A 21,459-nucleotide genomic window follows, 5' to 3' on the forward strand; every position below is an offset into this window, starting at 1 on the left:
TGATGCATACAACAGACTTAGTCGTCTTGCTATTAGCTTGTCCCAACCAGCTAATGTGATGCCAGCTTCTGCGCTTGCTGTGGGGGGTGGTCGTGGTCAGGGCACCACCTATAGTGCCAGAGGAATAGGTATAGGTCGTGGAACTGGTGGTCGTGGGAGGTTCCAATGCACCTATTGTGGAAAGATGGGACACTTGGAGGATCGTTGTTGGGATAAACATGGTCGTCCATCCTCTGTGACATGGTCGTCCATCCTCTATGTCACAGGGGAGAGGTATGGTCACCAAACAGGGCAAGAGTCTTACTCTTCCTCCTATGGGTTCTGCACAGGTTGCCACTCCTACTGTGGATGGTCTGTCGTCTAGCACAGTATCAGAGACAGTTACAGTTAGCATTGACAGATCTGAGTATGAACAGTTTTTGGCACACAAAGCCTCACAGGCTGCAGCTTCCACAGCTTTGACCGATCGAGCCTTCTCAGCGGATACGTCCACGTCTGAATCAGGTATCTCTTGGATTATTGACTTAGGAGCATCGAGACATTTTTGCAGTATACCTGGTTCTTTTACTATTTTACATAGATTCTCTCAGCCACGTCATGTCAAAATTACAGATGGTAGAATGTCACCCATATTGGGTTATGGAGATGTGAAGCTTTCTCAGTCCATGACTATTCCACATGTTTTATATGCTCTTGAATTTCCATCTCATTTGCTCTCCGTCAGAGAGTTGTCTACTGATTTACACTGTCGCATTATTTTTGACCCTGGTTCATGCTCATTTCAGGACTTACAAACTGGGAAGACGATTGGTGGCAGGTATGAGAAAGAGAGCGTCTACATCCTGTCGGCTCCTATGGGTCTTGCTGCTACCTCCTCTACATCAGAGTCTACATTCTTCCACTGGCATCTCAGGCTTGGTCATCCTTCAGCACCCAAGCTCCGTTCTATCTTACCTAATGTCTTTGTCCCAGATTCTTTTCAATGTGAGGTTTGTCAACTTGGCAAGCACACTCGTACTAGTTTTCCGTCGAGTCTTAGTCCTTCGAGTCAAGGGTTGTTTGATCTTCTCCATGTTGATGTGTGGGGGCCTAGCACGGTTGCTAGCCGAGCTAAGTTTAGGTATTTTATGGTCGTTGTTGATGATTACTCTCGAGTCAGTTGGGTGTTCCTTTTGAATTAAAGGTCTGAAGCAGTTTGTATTCTCACAAACTTGATCAATGGAGGATGAAGGTAAACGATTTGTCAGGTAACAAGCCATGAGTATGGCATCACCCCACAAGTATGTAGGTACATGATTATGAAGCACTAGGGTACGAGCAACAATTAGAAGTTGCCTATGTTTTCGTTCGCCAACTCCATTCTTTTGCGAGGAGGGCATGTAAATTGAGGAGAGATACCATTTTCAGCATAAAAAGTCATTAAGATAGATGATTTGAACTCGAGAGCATTATCAATGCGAATACACTTAACAACGGAATCAAACTGAGTTTTTATTTCAATAATCAAGTTTTTGAGAATACAAACTGCTTCAGACCTTTAATTCAAAAGGAACACCCAACTGACTCGAGAGTAATCATCAACAACGACCATAAAATACCTAAACTTAGCTCGGCTAGCAACCGTGCTAGGCCCCCACACATCAACATGGAGAAGATCAAACAACCCTTGACTCGAAGGACTAAGACTCGACGGAAAACTAGTACGAGTGTGCTTGCCAAGTTGACAAACCTCACATTGAAAAGAATCTGGGACAAAGACATTAGGTAAGATAGAACGGAGCTTGGGTGCTGAAGGATGACCAAGCCTGAGATGCCAGTGGAAGAATGTAGACTCTGATGTAGAGGAGGTAGCAGCAAGACCCATAGGAGCCGACAGGATGTAGACGCTCTCTTTCTCATACCTGCCACCAATCGTCTTCCCAGTTTGTAAGTCCTGAAATGAGCATGAACCAGGGTAAAAAATAATGCGACAGTGTAAATCAGTAGACAACTCTCTGACGGAGAGCAAATGAGATGGAAATTCAAGAGCATATAAAACATGTGGAATAGTCATGGACTGAGAAAGCTTCACATCTCCATAACCCAATATGGGTGACATTCTACCATCTGTAATTTTGACATGACGTGGCTGAGAGAATCTATGTAAAATAGTAAAAGAACCAGGTATACTGCAAAAATGTCTCGATGCTCCTAAGTCAATAATCCAAGAGATACCTGATTCAGACGTGGACGTATCCGCTGAGAAGGCTCGATCGGTCAAAGCTGTGGAAGCTGCAGCCTGTGAGGCTTTGTGTGCCAAAAACTGTTCATACTCAGATCTGTCAATGCTAACTGTAACTGTCTCTGATACTGTGCTAGACGACAGACCATCCACAGTAGGAGTGGCAACCTGTGCAGAACCCATAGGAGGAAGAGTAAGACTCTTGCCCTGTTTGGTGACCATACCTCTCCCCTGTGACATAGAGGATGGACGACCATGTCACAGAGGATGGACGACCATGTTTATCCCAACAACGATCCTCCAAGTGTCCCATCTTTCCACAATAGGTGCATTGGAACCTCCCACGACCACCAGTTCCACGACCTATACCTATTCCTCTGGCACTATAGGTGGTGCCCTGACCACGACCACCCCCCACAGCAAGCGCAGAAGCTGGCATCACATTAGCTGGTTGGGACAAGCTAATAGCAAGACGACTAAGTCTGTTGTATGCATCAGAGAGATTAGGAATTTCACTCCCAGTGAGCATCTGATCTTTGGCAGCGGCATACTCAGGAGAAAGACCAGCAAGAAACTTTGCAACCATGGTAGGTTCAAAGTGTGACTTATAACAAGATTTGCATGGAGGGCGCAGGAATTTCAGTCGCTCATACGTAGCTTTAACTGTTGCAAAGTATTGTGATAGATCTTGATTTACCTGTCGGAGATTGTGCAATTCTTCTTCAACTTGGAGGATTTTACTTACATTTTTATTTTGTGAATATGTTTGCCTAAGGAATTCCCACATCTCCTTAGCAGTAGTATAGTAAGTAATAGTAGAGGCAATTTGTGGTTGGACGCTATTCATAATCCAAGACATAACCATGTTGTCGTCATCTTCCCAGGTCATGTACTTCCCTGACTTGTTAATAGGTTCATCTTCTTCAATTATGTGTTAAAATATAAATCCTTCACCAGCACGTTGAAGAGGAGTCTCTTAGGATTCCACCTCCTTGTAGAATGTGTTAAAATATTTAATGTCCTTGTAACATGTGAAGAGTCTCCTAGGATTCTATGTTATAGTTAATATCCTTGTTATATGGGAAGTCTCCTAGGATTCTATGTTGTAGTTAATATCCTTGTAATATGTGAAGTTTCTTAGGTTTCTATGATGTAATTAATGTCCTTGGAGCTTGTGAAATCTCCTAGGATTCTACGATTGGAGACTCTTAGAATTCTGAAAATGAGATTATAAATAGAGGCCGTGCAAATCATTTTGGCTACGGCTTCTTCTCCTCAGTTTCTTCTTCTCTTTCTCTCTCTCTCTCTCTCTCTCTCTCTCTCTCTCTCTCTATCTTCCTGCGTGAGTGCTGTTTTCGGGTTACAGATATTGGTGCTACATTTCTATCATGGTATCAGAGCGCCAGGTTACGTTATATCTACCAAACGAAATGCCCAAACAGGTCTGATCTGGTTAGAACTCTTTTCTCATCTTGTCTCTATCCTGAATTTACTTTTCTCTTGCGCAATTCTTGTTCCTTTTTCTTCTTGCTTACCAAGGACACATCTTGTTATATCGTGTCTTCTTTCCCTCTCATCTTCTACCTATATACCATTCCTTTCTGCTGTCATGGAAAACCTTTCGCATTCTGGCATGTCCTCAAGTTTTCTTCCTCACCTTATTACCGAAAAACTCAACCATGAGAATTATCTGATCTGGAAAAGGCAAATCATGCCTTTCATAAGAAGTCAAGGCCTCTTTGGACATCTCGATGGTTCAACAAAGGCTCCACCAATATCCGTCTTACAGGAAATAAAAAATGAGGCAGGAGAAGTTATTGCTGTTCATGAAGACAACAATCCTGAACATGCTATGTGGATGAGACGTGATCAAAGTCTGGTTGCGTATATTTTGTCCACTTTATCTCAACAAGTGTTAGTTTCAGTTTCTGATGATTGTACTGCAGAAGAATTATGGGAAACCCTTGCTGATACCTTTTCCCAAATATCAGAAGCTCGAATTATGTACTTAAAGAAAGAATTTCAGAATTTGAGCAAAGGTTCAACGTCTATCATGGATTATTTGGGGCGTATTAAGGCCGTCGCAGACCAACTTGCTGCCTCAGGGAATAACATTTCTGATAAGGAAAAGGTGCAGCAAACCTTGAATGGACTTGGGCATGATTATCATGCTTTTATTACAGCTCTTGAGGTCCTTCCTGTTCTGCCTTCCTTCAACGAACTACAAGGTAAACTTCTCCAACATGAAATGAATATGAAAAGAGTCATTGAAAGGACTGATCAAGGGAACTCCCAAAATGTGTTGGCTATGAATGTAAAGTTTGGTAAGAGCCATGGGAACTCCAACAATGGTGGTCGTGGCATTCTACCAACACCACATAACCAAGGTATGTCTCCTTTGGATACTTCAAGAAAAATACCAATTTGTTTTCAGTGCAACAAGAAAGGACACATGAAGGCACAATGTTGGTTTAATCCTCAAAATAAAAACAAAGGGGTAAGACATGATTATAAACAAGGAGGACAAAGTTCTAAATCCACCGCTGAAGATATGCAACAGCTATTGATGGCCGCATTCTCAAAGATGACTATAAAGCAAAATGAGCAGGGAGAATGGTTCTTGGATTCAGGTGCAGCTACCCATGTGACAGGAAATGCAGGTAAATTGACTAACTTATCCCCTCATTACGGTAGAAGTTGCATTATAACAGGTGATGGAAAATCTCATCCTATTACACATATTGGAAATGCACATATTCCATTGTCATCCTCGTCTCTATCACTGTCTAATGTTGTTCTTGCTCCCAATATAAAAAAGAACATCATATCCATTTCTAAACTCATTGATGATACAAGCTCTTCTGTTGAATTCACACCTTCTTCTGTCTATGTCAAGGACCTCCAAACGAAGAAAATGTTCGCTAGAGGGGAGCGTCAAGGGAATATGTACGTCCTCAAGGAATGTCTACCCAAGGATTCATCCACTTTTGATATAGGATTGAAGACATTTTCTCTTTCTCATAATGCGTCATCAGTGCCAAGTTCTTGCCATTTTCAATCAAAAGTAAGGGGCCCTAACCAATTTTTGGAGTCTGATTTGTGGCATAGTCGGCTAGGACACTGTGGTCGACATTTCATTGAAAAACTTGTCACAGATAGTCTCATTCCAAGATCAAGTTTACCTCTTACTTCAAGTGTCAAAAAATGTTCAAGTTGTGGACTTTGTAAGAGTCATGTTTTACCTTTCCATAATATAAATCAAAGGGCTTCCAAACCTTTTGAAACTATTTTTTCTGATGTATGGGGGCCAGCCCCTATTGATTCCATGTCTGGGTCAAGATATTATGTCTTATTCATTGACTCTTACTCACGTTTCACCTGGATTTACTTCATGAAACACAAATCAGAAGTACCTCACATATTTCGAAACTTCTATGCCATGATTCAAACTAAATTTTCATCCAATGTGGTGCATTTTCAATGTGATGGAGGGGGAGAATATTCCTCGCTTGATTTTATTGAATTTCTACGTGAAAAAGGGATAACTAGACAAATTTCCTGCCCTTACACACCACAACAAAATGGTGTAGTTGAGCGGAAACATCGACATATAGTTGAAAGCGCCATGAGCATGATGCATGATACTAATGTGCCCATTTCCTTGTGGACTGAAGCCTTCCATACTGCTGTATACATAATAAATTGTTTGCCTATGACACTCTTGATGTCTAAATCGCCATATTTTACACTCTTAGGCAAACAACCTGATTACAAGAACTTGAAGGTTTTTGGTTGTGTATGCTATGTTCACGTTGATGCTGCCTTGAGGAACAAGTTTCAAGACAAAGCTATTCAATGTAGATTCGTTGGATATGCTGATGAATATAAAGGTTTTCGATGCTATGATCCAACAACTAAACGTATCAAAACTTTAAGAAATGTCATTTTTGATGAACATAGTTTTGATAATACAAATGAAATGCCTATGACCATTGAATCTTATGATCCCTGGACCAGTACACAGTTATTCAATGCAGATCCTGTTATAGAAAATGATGTGCCTCAAAGTGAAGATTCAGAGAGAGCAATACAACCGTCGGATATGGCTCAAAGTGAAAATCAAGAAGATCCAACACAGTCATCAAGTCATCACGAAAACAATAATGAACAGAGCAACGATGCACATCGGTATTCGGGTCTTATCTACAGTCGACGACTAAGGGACAGAGATGCTCACAGTGAAGAAGACAACATGCCCCACCTTAGAAGATCCCAACGCATTCGTCATCCCATTCACAGGTGGGTTAGCTATGATTCTTTAACACTTGATTTTCAGTTATTCATGGCAAAAGTTGGCAAGGAGGAAGAACCTACTTCATTTGATCAAGCATCAAAATCACATCATTGGAGAAAAGCTATGAAAGAAGAAATGGATGCCTTGCATGAATGTGGAACATGGGAGATCGTTCCGAGGCCACACGAAAAGAACGTAGTGGGCTCCAAATGGGTATACAAAATTAAATACAAACCTGACGGCAGCATAGAAAGACACAAAGCAAGGTTAGTAGCAAAAGGGTTTACACAACAATATGGAGAAGATTATGATGAGACATTCAGCCCTGTGATCAAAATGGGAACAATTCGCGTGATTATATCATTGGCAGTTGAATATGGATGGAGACTACATCAAATGGACGTGAAGAATGCTTTTCTTCATGGTGATTTAAGGGAGGAAGTATATATGGAACAACCTCCAGGATACACGAAAGGAGACTCTCATGCATGGGTTTGTAAACTAAGAAAATCTATTTATGGACTTAAACAGGCCTCACGTTCGTGGTTTGACAGTTTCTCTTGCAAGATTCAAGAATGTGGTTTTCGGAGATGTCCTCTAGATCACTCTCTTTTCATTTATCGAAAGGAAAACATATTTACTTTACTTCTTATATATGTTGATGATATTGTTATCACAGGCAATTCAGAAAAACACATAGAAGAAGCTAAAGTTTTGATGATGCAAAACTTCAAAATGAAAGAGCTTGGTGATTTACGATTCTTTCTTGGAGTGGAGATTGATAGGCACAATAATCGCCTCACATTGACACAACAGAAATACACGTTGGATTTGTTGAAAAAGTCAGGTATGTCTGATTGTAAGCCTGTTGGAACTCCTAGTGTTCTAAATCAAAGACTAAGTGCTCAAGATGGGGAGTTATATGAAGATCCTACGCAATATCGAAGTATTGTTGGGGCACTTCAATATCTTACATTTACTAGACCAGATATTATATATGCTGTGAATCAAGTATCCCAATTTATGCATGCACCTAGAGATACTCACATGGATGCTGTCAAAAGAATATTAAGATATCTTAAAGGGACAGCAGGAGATGGCTTAGTTTATGGTAAGAGTGAAAATATAACTACTGGACATCAACTTATGACATTCACAGATGCAGATTGGGCTGGAGATCCCGATCAAAGAAAGTCCATTTCTGGTTTTTGTATTTTCATTGGACGTAATCTTGTGTCTTGGAGTTGTCGAAAGCAAAAGGCAGTAGCAAGATCCAGCACTGAAGCTGAATACAGATGCATGGCTGCAGGTACTGCTGAAGTTACATGGGTTAGACATTTGCTAGAAGACATTGGAGAAAAGATTAAAACATCAATGTTAATGTGCGATAATCAAAGCGCTATTAACATTGCCTTTAATCCCGTACAACATGGTCGAACAAAGCACATTGAGATTGATCAACACTTTGTTAGACAAAAGGTGGAAGACAAGTAAATTCAGCCTATTTATGTTCGTACAGATGAACAAGTTGCAGACTTATTTACAAAAGGATTAACAAAGGAACGATTCTGGTTTCTAAAAGGCAAGTTGTACATGGTGCAAAACCATGCACAACTTGAGGGAGGGTGTTAAAATATAAATCCTTCACCAGCACGTTGAAGAGGAGTCTCTTAGGATTCCACCTCCTTGTAGAATGTGTTAAAATATTTAATGTCCTTGTAACATGTGAAGAGTCTCCTAGGATTCTATGTTATAGTTAATATCCTTGTTATATGGGAAGTCTCCTAGGATTCTATGTTGTAGTTAATATCCTTGTAATATGTGAAGTTTCTTAGGTTTCTATGATGTAATTAATGTCCTTGGAGCTTGTGAAATCTCCTAGGATTCTACGATTGGAGACTCTTAGAATTCTGAAAATGAGATTATAAATAGAGGCCGTGCAAACCATTTTGGCTACGGCTTCTTCTCCTCAGTTTCTTCTTCTCTCTCTCTCTCTCTCTCTCTCTCTATCTTCCTGCGTGAGTGCTGTTTTCGGGTTACAGATATTGGTGCTACATTTCTATCATTATGTGCCTCTTCCGATGTCCTCTAACTGACAACATAAAGGACCTGGACCACAATTCATAGTTGTGTCCATTTAACTTCACAGTAGATCCATAGGAGAAGGGATTTCCAGCTCCTTTATGATCACTGCCACCCTTTGGTTTGTTGCTCTCAGCCATAATGAACCACAACAGGAATTAAGAACAAGAATACCACGATAAAATTGTGCAGCAGTTAGGGCACATGAAATCAGTCCTATTTATAATCAGTTAGTCATGCAAAGGAGCTGATAAACAAAGTAGAAATCAGCAACATCGCATGCACATCAATAACCCACTGAAAATAATCTTGCCCTTCTCCATGAAGACTTCAACAAACAAAACAGCAAACGGCACAAACCTCCTTCACCAATCTGCCTATTGGCTGTATTCTGTAGCAGGAGTTTCAGAGAAAAAAAACAGCAAACGTGCAGACTTTCTTCATGCAGATTTTACCATACTACATACCTTCAACCACGACATGCCTTCAACTTCATAATTATATAATAGAAATAACTAGAGGTAGAGAGCATCAAACCCTAGTATCCACAACGTAAACTTCTGAAGAATACAAATCAGTCATCCATTAACCACGAGATCATTCAAAAAATAGTCTGCCTTTGACTGCAGCGGCTGCCTTTGACTGCAATCATCACCCACAACTTTGGAACATGTGTCTTCATATCTCCAACGATCTTCAGACCTTGCAACGACCAGATCTAGGGCATCTAATCAATACTGATCATGTCTTGGCAATGATTAGATCCCTGATCTCCCATACGATACAACCCCTTAGGGTAAACTGTTACCCACTACAGATCTGGACAGAATACTAGAGATGAAGAGGAAGAAGAAGAGAGAAGGAAGGCAGGAGAGGGGAAGACGACCAGCAGTTGGAGTCAGACAGGTCCAGGGAGATGAGGCTCTGTTACCGTGTTGCACGTGGAAGAGAGAGAGAGAGAGAGAGAGAGAGAGAGAGACGTGAAAGAGATATCTCTTATTATCGTGCCCTAGTCTCTACTTAAAGAGAGGTTAAGGCACGTCTAGAGCTGTTACATAAGGGAGCCTCATAAAGTTGTAAAAAGACAAAACAAGACTCTAACTTTTAAATAAGCAGATATGTTTACGAAGGCTCTTCCAATTGGTGATTTCTGTAGTTGTTGTGACAAATTGAGCATGGTTGATATCTATGCTCCAGCTTGAGGGGGAGTGTTGAATCAGAAAGTTTATTTTAAGTGTAGTAGTTTTCTGATTATTTAAAAGTTGGAGTCTTGTTTTGTCTTTTTACAACTTTATGATGCTCTCTTATGTAACAGCTCTAGACGTGCCCTAACCTCTCTTTAAGTAGAGACTAGGGCGCGATAATAAGAAATATCTCTTTCACGTCTCTCTCTCTCTCTCTCTCTCCCTCTCTCTCTCTCTCTCTCTCTCTTCCACGTACAACAGTTTGCATTAGAGTATGCTTCCACATTAATAGAAGGCCCTCTTTTGAATAACAACTCTTTTTCAGTAGAGAACTTCAAGTATGTAAGAATCACTATAGCTGCATCCCAATGAACTTTTGTAAGCCTGTCCACAAACTAACTAATTTTGCTCACGACAAGAGACATGTTAGTCCTAGTGATGATCACATATAGCAACTCACCAACTAGTGATCAGTAACCTCTAGTATCCACTGGCTCACGTTGCTGTCCATCAAACAAGTGTGCCTTTGGATCTATGGGAATGTTGGCAGATTTAGTACCTAACATGTTTGTCTCTTTCAATAAATCCAACACATATTTGCTGCTAGAAAGGACCAATCTAGCCCTTGGCTACCAACTGCATATTTGGAGTGTATGGGATATAGTACCTGATAAAATCAACTGCATATATCTGTGTGTAGCCCTTGGCTACCAACCTAGCCTTGTTCCTTTCTATAGACCCATCACCCATCTCATTATACTTAATGATGAAAACCCACTTACATCCAACAATGTCTTCATCTGATGGAGGAGATACTAGCTCCCAAGTGCCACGTGACCTTAATGCCTCCATCTCTTCCTGCATAGCCTGTCTCCACTTAAGAACCAATAGTGTTTGATGATGGTTCATTGGAATAGAAGTAGACGATGATGCAAAAGCAAACTTCCTTAAAGCAATAAGCTTGTCATCATCAACTTCGGGGGCCTCAATGTGTATGTTTTCTCCAGAACTCATATCACGAGCATTAGTGTTAATCAAATGACTTATTCATTGAGATGAAGGGTTGGTGGAGAGTGATTCAGTTGGTTTTTTTCGTGTATATATCAGTGGCAGATCACGAACCCGAGGAGGATTAACTGAAGCTGACTTATGTGATATTACAACGAGAACAAACTCCAGAGGAAAAGCAGGTCTAGGAAGTAGCATATTTTGACTGTGATAAGGAAGCAATGATGCAGGAGTGGAATAATATGAGATTGACCCAAAGAATGATACATCCACTCTAATATACTCTCGTTTAAAAATAGGATCATGGCAGTGATATCCTTTTTGATTTTTTAGGATATCCAAGGAAAACACATTTTGTAACCTGGGCTTCAAGTTTATCATGGTTTGGTCCAAGTTTATAAACAAAGCACACACACCCAAAAATTCTAGGGGGACAGGGAACGATAAAGAGTTTGGGAAAAGAATCTGAATATGTAATGACCCGACCCACATTGGGCTCAAGCACTTGGTATGACGGATCCCAATCTGTCTCCTAGCAGTTTCGGTTCCAGCCCCAAAAAGGCTAAGAGCCAGGACAATCAACCACTTTAATAACCCCCTTTATAAGTCCCCTAAGATCCCTTACAATCTTAGATACAAGAATAAACTTTTTGGGTGTTACAGAATAGGTATTTGGTTTTCTACTGAAGTGGATGACATTCGGTTAATCAGGTAGCATGCTGAGAGAATTGCAGCTCCCAGGCATATTTAATTGCAACATTAAGGTACATACAACATCAAGTAAGTCTATGCTTTCGTTCAACAACACCATTTTTGTTGAGATGTGTGTGCACAAGAAGTTTGGGCTCTGATTCTGCGGTCATGATAAAGCTGCAACAATTAGTTGGTTTTAAATTTGAGGGATTATCAGTGTGAATAACCTAGACATAATGACCAAACTGATTCTTTACCTCAATAACAAAAAAATTTAAGATGGCTCGAAGCTTCAGGCCTCTCTTTCATGAGGAATACCTACAACATTTTTGAAAAGTGATCAACAATGACAAGGTAATATCAACACTTGGATCGACTAGGAACACGGCTTGGTCCCCATATATCAACATGAAGGTAAAAAACATGACTACTAGATATGCTTTCACTAGTAGAAAAAGAACTTTGATGATTCTTGCCTAATTGACAAGCCTCACTGAATTGACATGGGTAGATAGATTTGAGGAATAACTAGACAAAGTTTTGATAGTGATGGGTGACCAAAACACAAATTTCACTATAAGGGAGTAGAATGAGACTCTCTAGTAGAATTTGCTACCCCATTGGATCCTTCAATAATAGACACCACCTTCTTCACGACCTCCACCAATCCTCTTCCCCATCAATAAGTCTTGAAACTCGTAACAAACTGGGTAAAAAATTGCTTTGCAATTTAAGTATTTTGCTAGATGGCTAACTGATAATAAATTCTGAGTAAAAGAGAGAACATGTAGAACTTCACTGAGTTGTAGTGTAGGAGAGGAAGGAACCTTCCCCTTACCTACAACCACTGAGAGGCTACCATCAACAAACACAACACTGTGACAATTTAAAGTAAATTCTAACTCATTAAATCTTTGAGAGTCCCTACAGATGTGTTTGGATGCCCTTGAATCAATAATCCACTTACTGCCTTTTTCATGAGAACTATCTCTTGCAGAACAGATAATATTAGTAACAGTTGTGACAACACCAACCTTAGGACTAGTGAGATAACAACTTCTCATATTCTGCCCGACTTATAGTGGCAAACTCATTAATTGACCCAGTTGAGGTTCTTGCAACCGAAGTAGAGACAAGGCAGCTATACTTATTCCAACATCTATCTTCTAAATATCCAAATATGCCAAAGGTGCATTGCAATTTTCTTTTACTTTCCTGTTCCTTTGAATTAGTGAAGAGATAAAATAGCAGTAGTTGCTTGGATAATAAGGATAAAAACCAGATCTCGTTTAATAATTAGTCTCAAGTTCACTACTCCTCACCAATTTAATACACAAACAAAAATTCCACAACAAGCAAATAAATATAGCTGCAACAACAAGGGAGCTATGAAACACGGGTGCGGTAGATGAGGTTGCGTGTCCATGTTGACTCGGCCCAACACGGGCGTGGGTATGGACACGGGCTGCACATGGCACGGACATGCTGGTCAGCCGCGTTCAGTTATTTGACTACATCCGAGGTCGTATCCGTCTGTTCGTGGACACAAACAATGCTGACTGACTCCAAATCCGTCCTCTTCCTAGGTCGATTTTCGATTTCATTTCAGTTTCATTCTTCTTTTTCCCTCCTTTCACTGTTTCCTCCCGTTCTTTCCTTTTGCCCCTTGTTCCATGCTGTGGTCAGGCCTCTTCCAAGAGAGTCTTCCCTTCCCCACAGCCAGCGACACCTTCCCCACTTCCGGCATTAGGTAACCCACCTCTCCTTCCTTCCTTTCCGTCCTTCTAAACCCCTTCCTCCCCACACCTACTCCTTACGCTCCACTGTTCCATCCAGCCACTCGGTTGTTCCTTTCCGCTGCTTCCTTCCAACTGTCGTGCTCCATCCCTGCGCCGGTGCTCCAGCTTCTTCCGGTGGCAGGTAATCCATTTAATGCCATCCACTCACCATACCTGCTTAGATTTATGATTTTTTGCTGATTCTATGCCTGCTTTTTTTACACTTTCCTTCTTGTTCCTTCTTATTATCCTACAGACTATAACTGTATGTTCTTTTTACTGTTCTATGCCTGTACAATTGTCAAGAACTGTATGCTCATTATGTGCTTAAGACAAAAGATACAATGGCTGATATAGTGCATGCCGTGTACTTCAATCCACCTTTCCTGTTTCCCATGTTTCTTTCTCACTTCTCGCTTTTCAGATATAATGGCTGATAACGGAAAGGCAATTGTAATTGCTTCTATACTGGCAAGTTCTAGCAGCAGTGTCAATATTGATTCAATTGAAAGCACAGATCTGTCTCAACCACTTTGGAGACATGTATCAAAAGGAGAAAAATCTCCCGATGGTGGAGGCAACATACAATTCGAATGTAATCTTTACCGTGGATGATTCACTGGTTCATATACATGTGTTAAAGCACATTTATTACACATCGATAGCCAAGGAATCAAGCCATGCCCAAAAGTTGACGAAGGCACATTGAGAGAATTGAGAAAAGAACAGGCGACAATTCAATTGAAGAAAAATTTAGGTAAATCAAGTGAATTTTCTGCTCCTTTGACTATTGAACAAAGTGTTGATATGTGGAAGAAAATAAAAATGGGTTTGGAAGGTAGTGAAACAATAGCAATATCTTTCAGAAATATGAGTAGAGTAGAAATGGATAAAAAAATAGCTAGATTCTTTTATGCAAGTTCACTTCTATTTAATTTAGCCGGAAGTCCTTACTGAAAAGATATAGCTACATCGTTGGCTAATTGCAATCTAACTGGTTATGTGCCTCCAAGCTCAAAGAAATTGAGAACGCTGCTTCTAACAGAAGAGAAAGCAACGGTTGAAAACTTATTAGATAAGAAAAAATTTTGCATGGAATGAATATGGAGTATCTATTGTTTTTGATGGATGGACAAATATTCAAAGGCAACCATTAATAAACTTTATAGCTTATTCACTTAATGGTCCAATTTTTATAAAGTGTGTTGGTGCATCTGGGTATATGAAAATGCTATTTGAAGTCGTTGTTCAAAGAAGTGATCAAAGAAGTTGGTGAAGAAAATGTGGTGCAGATTATTGCCGATAATGCACCAGTTTGCAATCGTGTAGGTATGAATTTGTTAAGTGACCCTAAATATAGTCATATGTTTTTTGGACGCCTTGTGTGGGACATAGTATATCTTGCGCTGATGGGTGTTTCCTACCCCTCAAAAGAAGACTTAAAAGCATATAGTCTATGTTCATGGATTGAAGAACTTGAGCATGAAGTGAAAAGTATCAGAAAATTTGTTGTAAATCATCATCATGCTCTCTCGATATTCAATAAACATTTTGATTTGAGGTTGTTAAAGGTTGCTGAGACACGTTTTGCTTCTTTCGTTGTAATGTTGAAAAGATTTAAACTGACAGTGATTGGGAATTTTATCGTAGTGATGATGATGAGAAGGCTAAGTTGTCAAAAAGTGCATTTTAGATGATAAATGGTGGGACAAAGTCACATACTTCCTTCAATTTACAGAGCCTATATGGGAGATGATAAGAGAGGTTGATAAAGATGGTCCCATGCTGCATAAAGTTCATGAAATGTGGGATATCAAGATTGAAAAAATTCAAAATATAATATATAAACATGAGCAAAAGCATGTAGCTCTTGATGACTCAGATTTCTTCAATCATGTGCATGAAGTTCTTGTAAAAAGATGAAACAAAAATAATACTCATTTGCATTGCATGACACACTCTCTAATCCCAAACATTACCCACAAAAATGGCTAAAAGGAGGTGTTGGTCGTGTCCCTCCTCATCGAGCTCCATAAATGTCAAAGCATAGGTTGCTATGCTTGGGAAGACTTTATAATGATCATCATACATTGAAGATGGTAAATAGTGAGTTTGGTAAGTTTTCGAATGGGAACTTTGATCACTGATAGCTCTTATGGCAAGGGAGGATGAAGATCCTCTAAACTGGTGGGAAACTTATGGTTCAGAGACCCAAAGTCTTGCATTAAAATTATTGTGTCAACCTGCCACATCATTATGTTGTGAAAGAAACTCGAGCACGTATGCTCAAATTCACAACATCAAGAGAAACAAACTGTCACACCCCAACCCTTTTGGACCATCAAAAAGAAATTTTTTTCTTAACATAAAAGATTGAGGTGCGACGACACAACAATTCAAAATGAGATGAGCCAAACAATTCAAAACAATGGGGCAAACTTTTCATTATATAAAAGTTTCAGTTCATCTGTACATATGACAAAAATGCCCCAAATCATAGGATTGATGCATAACAAAAACAAGGCATCGATAAAACCAAAACAAGACGCACCGACACTACAATTGACCCAAAACCTCCCCAGTAGGATGTGAGTGAAGCCTTTGATCAACCTGTTGTCCCAGGTCCACCAAAACCTGAAAAAGAAAAACAACTGAAGGTTTAGTCTTCGCAGAATGGTAACAAGCCAGAAAAATCTCTAAACCTCTAAGGTAAGGGCTCAAATATGAAATAATCACAAATACATGCAACTATGCATAACATATCATTCTCATTCACTTCATTTTCATTCTTATCATTTCCATTAACTTTAGTGAATTGACAGTTCCTGTGGGTGCAAAACACATGCACGTGCACACCGCGGGCGGCCTACAGCCGAGAGACAACCCCCGTGGTGGGCCGAATCGATATGGATCCATCCACGCTGCAGCGGTAGAGCACTCATCCATGGATGTGTGAATTCTAAGGAAAGATACTCAGCCTTCCCTAGGACACCTAGGTTGGGAAGCCGGGAGCCCAACGCTCCAAGCACAACACACAACAGTACCCTGGGCCCTTGCACCGCCTGCGCTCCGAACAAGCGAGACCAGTGGCGAAAGCGGAACGTCTCCCAAACACATTGCCACAACCCACTGGCCTCTCATCTCTTATTCTTTCTTACTTAACATTATGAAAACACTTTCACAAAATGACCAGCTAGCTCATGACGTTGGTTCACTCCACGAGTGCACCCATACCTCCAAATACATCCACACGAGGGCTACACATATAATTAACATTCTTAGCTAGCCGTCATAGCAATACGAGTACAACTACCGTTCAATTCCATTCATTTGTATCATGCCCAAAACAATGCATACGAAACATTACAACATTAACATCACTTATCACATCAATCATATTTTTCAAAACTTAGGCAAACCATAGAGAGTAGTCTCGATCCGTGATTGGCTCGTATCCTATGCAGTTATCATTCTAAGATGCTTTCTAATGCACAGTTGGGGTCGATGAGACACTCGACTCGATACCCCACCTCATCTGTCTTAAGCAGTTATCAATTCTAGCATGCACATGCAATTGCGTAGTAATTTTCAAAACAAAACTTATCACATAAACATTCAATTCTCATGCATACAATCATTCAATCACATTACAATCATTCAATCACATCACAGTCATAGGATCCAACGATCCTCAAAACACATTCAAGTTGGCCCCAGGCCGGGATCTGCCTGGAATGCCACCATACCTGTCGCACGTCGCCAAGATATCCAAAATGCCCCAAGCTTCAAATCTAGTCACTCAAGGTCTACTGGACGTGCCCGGTGTACCTGCAAACACAATCAGATGGTAAGTTCTACACTCGCTTCGCTTTACCATATATATAAATATGAAACATAAGCATTGAGGCATGTCATCACCTCAAGAGGGTGTCGATGGGTAGTGTCGACCGACAAAACCCTCCAATAGGTCTCTTTCCAACTTTTTGAGGTTGTGACCAAACATCTAAACTCAAAGCTTCGTTCAATCTATCACTAACACATTTGTCACTTGTTTTCCTTAATTGAAGCGTCTTCCCAACATACACACTTCTTCCCAACCTACATGTACTACGCACGTCGACAATGGCATGCACCACGAGTTCACAACGATGGTCCTACACCTTCTCCACAAATGTCAAATCTCTAACATGCTCCTTAATTGCTTCGAAAATCAACCCATTATGCTTATAAGATCATTGTAGAAATGGATCATCGTCCCTCCAACTTAGTCCTAGACCTTCCCCAAAATAGTAACGTCGTTAACATGCATTCTAATTCATCAAATCTTAAATCTAGCATGTTCTATCAATAATTATACACGCTCCAACATAAAATATTCAACAATCTAGGCTCGATTAGGCCTCGCACACCCAAATTTAGTGTCCAATCTGCTGCAATGTTCCCGGCCGCCACCTCAAATCCTCGATTGGTCCCCTAGTGGCAAAAATCATACAATGCCGCCACCACCAATGCCGTCTACTCGCTGCTAAGAGGGGAAGAACGCATCCCCAAACTGCAATCCAATCCAAAAGCCATCAAAAAGTCAAAATCAACGAAAAGGAGGTTTAAGAGTGGGGTCTGTCGTTAGAAGAGACCCACGGTAGTTGTGTGGGAGGCTGAAAACGAGTGAATAAGGGCACGATAAGATGGGAGTGAGGCTGCACACATGAGGAAGACAGTGAGAGAGGAGAAACCAAGGGTTCGGGTGAGGGAGAGAGCCAGAGCAGAGAAAGAGCATGGGTGAGGGAGTGAGACCGTACGAGCGGGGGAGGGGAAGCGTGGCAAGGGAGAGAGAGAACGTGGGTAAAGAGGGTTCAGATAGAGAGGAGAGACAGACAGAGAGGGTGAGAAAGCGTGAGAGTCGTGGAAGAGGGAGATAGCATGAGAGAGGGAAGGTTGCGTAGGAGGGAGGCCGTGCGAGAGGGAAAGGGTGTGGGCAGAGGGTCGAGAATGCAACGAAGGAGGAAGAGGGTTCGAGAGGGCTTACCCGAGCGCCGCCGCCGCCGTCCTCCACCTTTGTCATTGCTGCCCTTCTTCCGCTGCCTGCTTCTTTGTCGCAAGAATCGGTGAGAGATGAGAGAACGAAGAAGAGGGAGGTTCTGCGGAAGGCAAGGAAGAAGAGACGGAGAGGAGGAGAGAGCTAGCATCGGGCTCCTTTTCACGCCTGGAGTTCGGGTCCAGGTCTGGACCCGCTCCAGCCCAACCTGACTTAAAAAAAAAGAACGAGCGTTACACAAACTCACATACTCACATACACACAACACATATACATTGGACAAAGAAGGAGAAGAAGAGAAATGGAAGGGGGAAAAATGGAGGAAGAATAAGAAAGGACACAATTGTTTTGTTACCGTTACTTCTCCTTTAGGACAACTTCAAAATCACTGCCCCACTGGCTTTTTTATCTCCACTTGACATTGTTTTGCTAGTATTTCATCCATTGGCTGGGCATACTCCAAGATTTTGAACCTTGACTTGGCTATCCATTGTGGCTTTCTCAGATTCATAAAGTTGTAGCTGGAATATCTTCCCATATGACTGGGTACTTACACAGAGGAAAAGCTGTATCTTGAATTCATTGGTGTTGTTTGACGAATCTTGCGAATATAAAATGTACCATCTTCTTGGAGTTTTATAAATTTGTTTTTCCACATTAGATTTTGTATGAACCTGGACATAATGCCCTCTAGAAATACCATTTGTTTTTTATTATGAATTTGATTGTATTCGTTGATACTCTGCCCTACTAAGCCCTGCTTTTTGTTAAGCTTGCTTCATTCCATGTTTTGTCTTTTTGTTCTTATATCTTTCTGCTTCAGTATAAGATAAAAAGTTTTCCACTTTACAGTTGCATGATGATTGTAATTACAAATATTATGTTTACATGTTTTGATGTAGTTTTTTGTTCCTTGTCCAGGTTTCCGTTTTGGAGTTTTCTCGTGATCGCAAAATGATGAGTGTTCTTTGTACCCGAAAGCAGCAGGAGGTTATGTTTTCAAAGGGTGCTCCGGAGAGCATAATAGCTCGATGCACAAATATACTATGCAACAGTGATGGCTCTTCTGTACCCCTTACTGCAGATATAAGAGCAGAGTTGGAGGCGAGGTTCCAGAGGTTGGGGGAATTGCTTTTTGTTGAACACTGTTTCAGTTGTTTGGTTATTAAATAATCAGGTTTTTTATGATTACATGTATATATGCCTTTATTTCAATATTTGTCATTTCTATGTTTTTCTCCTAAATCTAATAGCTTCTGTGGCATATCGTAGCAAATACTATTTGAATGTTCAAAAATAGTTTGAGCTAGCAGTTTATCTTTTTGGTCTATATCTAAAGCAGTAAAACTAGGGATGCTTCTTACTTTTCAGTAATGGGGCTCTGCATCCCAATTTAGATGATCTAAAATTCATTACTGTTATGCTGTCTTGTTTGGTCCATCAGTTCATGTTGTCCTTCATGTTTCTTATTTCAGCTGCTTGGTACTTCTTTGTTGGAATAATATCCCAGGACCAACTAACTCAAAATTGTGCTTACCAATGTTTTCAGTATTGATGTGTATCGACCAGTGTCAGCTGATACACACCATATGCAAAATGATATGCCAAGGGCCTGATTGCTTGTGAACATCAACCTTTCTAACTTCTAAGGTTCCTTGGCCAAATCACGCGGTATTGGTTGATGTACTAATAATATAATATTACAAAATTATTTTTGAATTTTATTTAATTTTTTTTGGGCTGATACTGCTCGATCCAGGCTGCTGTGTGCATCATCAATTATACATATCATTCTTTAAGGATCCTGTTACATGATGGAACCCAATACTGTCAAAGTTGGTGTTTAGATCAAATAGTCAGACTCACAAATATTGTTTTTCGGTTTTTACAGATGAGGTTTTTATTGGGTGGTAATCAGGAAGTTTGCTTTGCACAGAAAAATATTGAAATTTCGGGAAAAGTAAAAATAAAACTAAATAATAGAAAAAAATTATGAAATCGCGAGGTGTCCACTAATTTTGATACAAAAACATTGATAAAAATGTTAATAGTTTCAAATATATTTGAGAATACTTAAAATAAAAATTTGAAATATTATGAACATATCATTATATTTTTGTTTTGTGATATTCCAAATTACAGCAATAACTTCCGTTTGCCTGTATAACTTTTATTGGTGTTATTTTCACTTTGTGTAATTTTTTTTGACGTCATTATCACAATGTTTTGAAAATATCACCTGTATTTCATAGCTGTGACATTGGTTATACCTGCCCCAGCGCTTAGGCTTTATTTAATATTGTAGAACGTTAATGTACATAAGCTTCCAATTTAGTTCTTTGAGTTTTTTCAATTGCTCTAAATTTTTGAGTCCAACTTTTTAAAAATGTCAGGTCTAAGTTAGAATTGTGGCTTTTTCTGGGTCATTGTCATATCTTTTTTTGCTTGGCACCTTGTCATAGATACTGTTACAACTATTATACGGTGGACTTAAATTCATTTGTTCGATTCGAGTCTATGTAGCTAATCTGAATCTGTCTCTGCTTCTATTTTCCTGTACATGTTCAAATGCTTGCATGATAGGTTTTTGTGTAATGTTCTGTATTTCTGGGGCTATATTGTCCTCCCATTGTATTAAGAAGTTAATATATAAAAGAAAAAAAGGTCATGTCCCACACTGGGAATTGTGACAATTCTGTCACTCTCTCTCTTGTTCCCAACTTCATGCTGGTCAGTTCTAGCGCATTCTCCTTCATGGTATTAGAGCATGTGTTTGATCTAGGTCTTGTGATTCCAAACTGTATGTCCAAAAAGATCATCTTCTTCTGCAAGTGAAGAAATTTATTTTTACCTTACTTCCAAAGTTGCTTGTGTCTTGTTTTACCAGTTGACACTTGTTTTCTACCCCTGAAAATCTATCATATAGTGCTGTTCTCTGCTCTTATTTCCTTCATTTGTCTAGGGTATGAAACCCTAAACTTCGTCTGAAAAGGAAGCCCTGTTTTCTTTACTTTGTCTTAATCCATTTCCTCGTCCTCCTGCACGCAGCAATACTGGAAGATGAATACATAGAAGGAGATGGAGGATCTCTCTCTCTCTCTCTCTCTCTCTCTCTCTCTCTCTCTCTCTCTGATGAGCCCCTGTAACTAGCATGTGGAGTCCGC

The 21,459-nt window shown here is 40.2% G+C and overlaps 1 protein-coding gene across 2 annotated transcripts in view; it reads left to right on the plus strand.

Moving 5' to 3' along the window:
• The window catches only part of LOC116253577 (calcium-transporting ATPase 3, endoplasmic reticulum-type), a 116,845-nt gene that overhangs the window by 60,658 nt on the left and 34,728 nt on the right, over nucleotides 1-21,459 (plus strand). For both annotated transcript variants that reach the window (XR_004172491.2, XM_031628476.2), the window contains exon 19: nucleotides 19,217-19,413. Coding sequence is in view for 1 of the 2 variants with exons in the window: in XM_031628476.2 (XP_031484336.1) it covers nucleotides 19,217-19,413 (197 nt within the window). In the remaining variant the exon portion in view is untranslated. The remainder of the gene's footprint in view (nucleotides 1-19,216; nucleotides 19,414-21,459) is intronic.

This window comes from Nymphaea colorata, chromosome 4 (assembly GCF_008831285.2).
Source record: "Nymphaea colorata isolate Beijing-Zhang1983 chromosome 4, ASM883128v2, whole genome shotgun sequence".
NCBI classification, from domain to species: domain Eukaryota; kingdom Viridiplantae; phylum Streptophyta; class Magnoliopsida; order Nymphaeales; family Nymphaeaceae; genus Nymphaea; species Nymphaea colorata.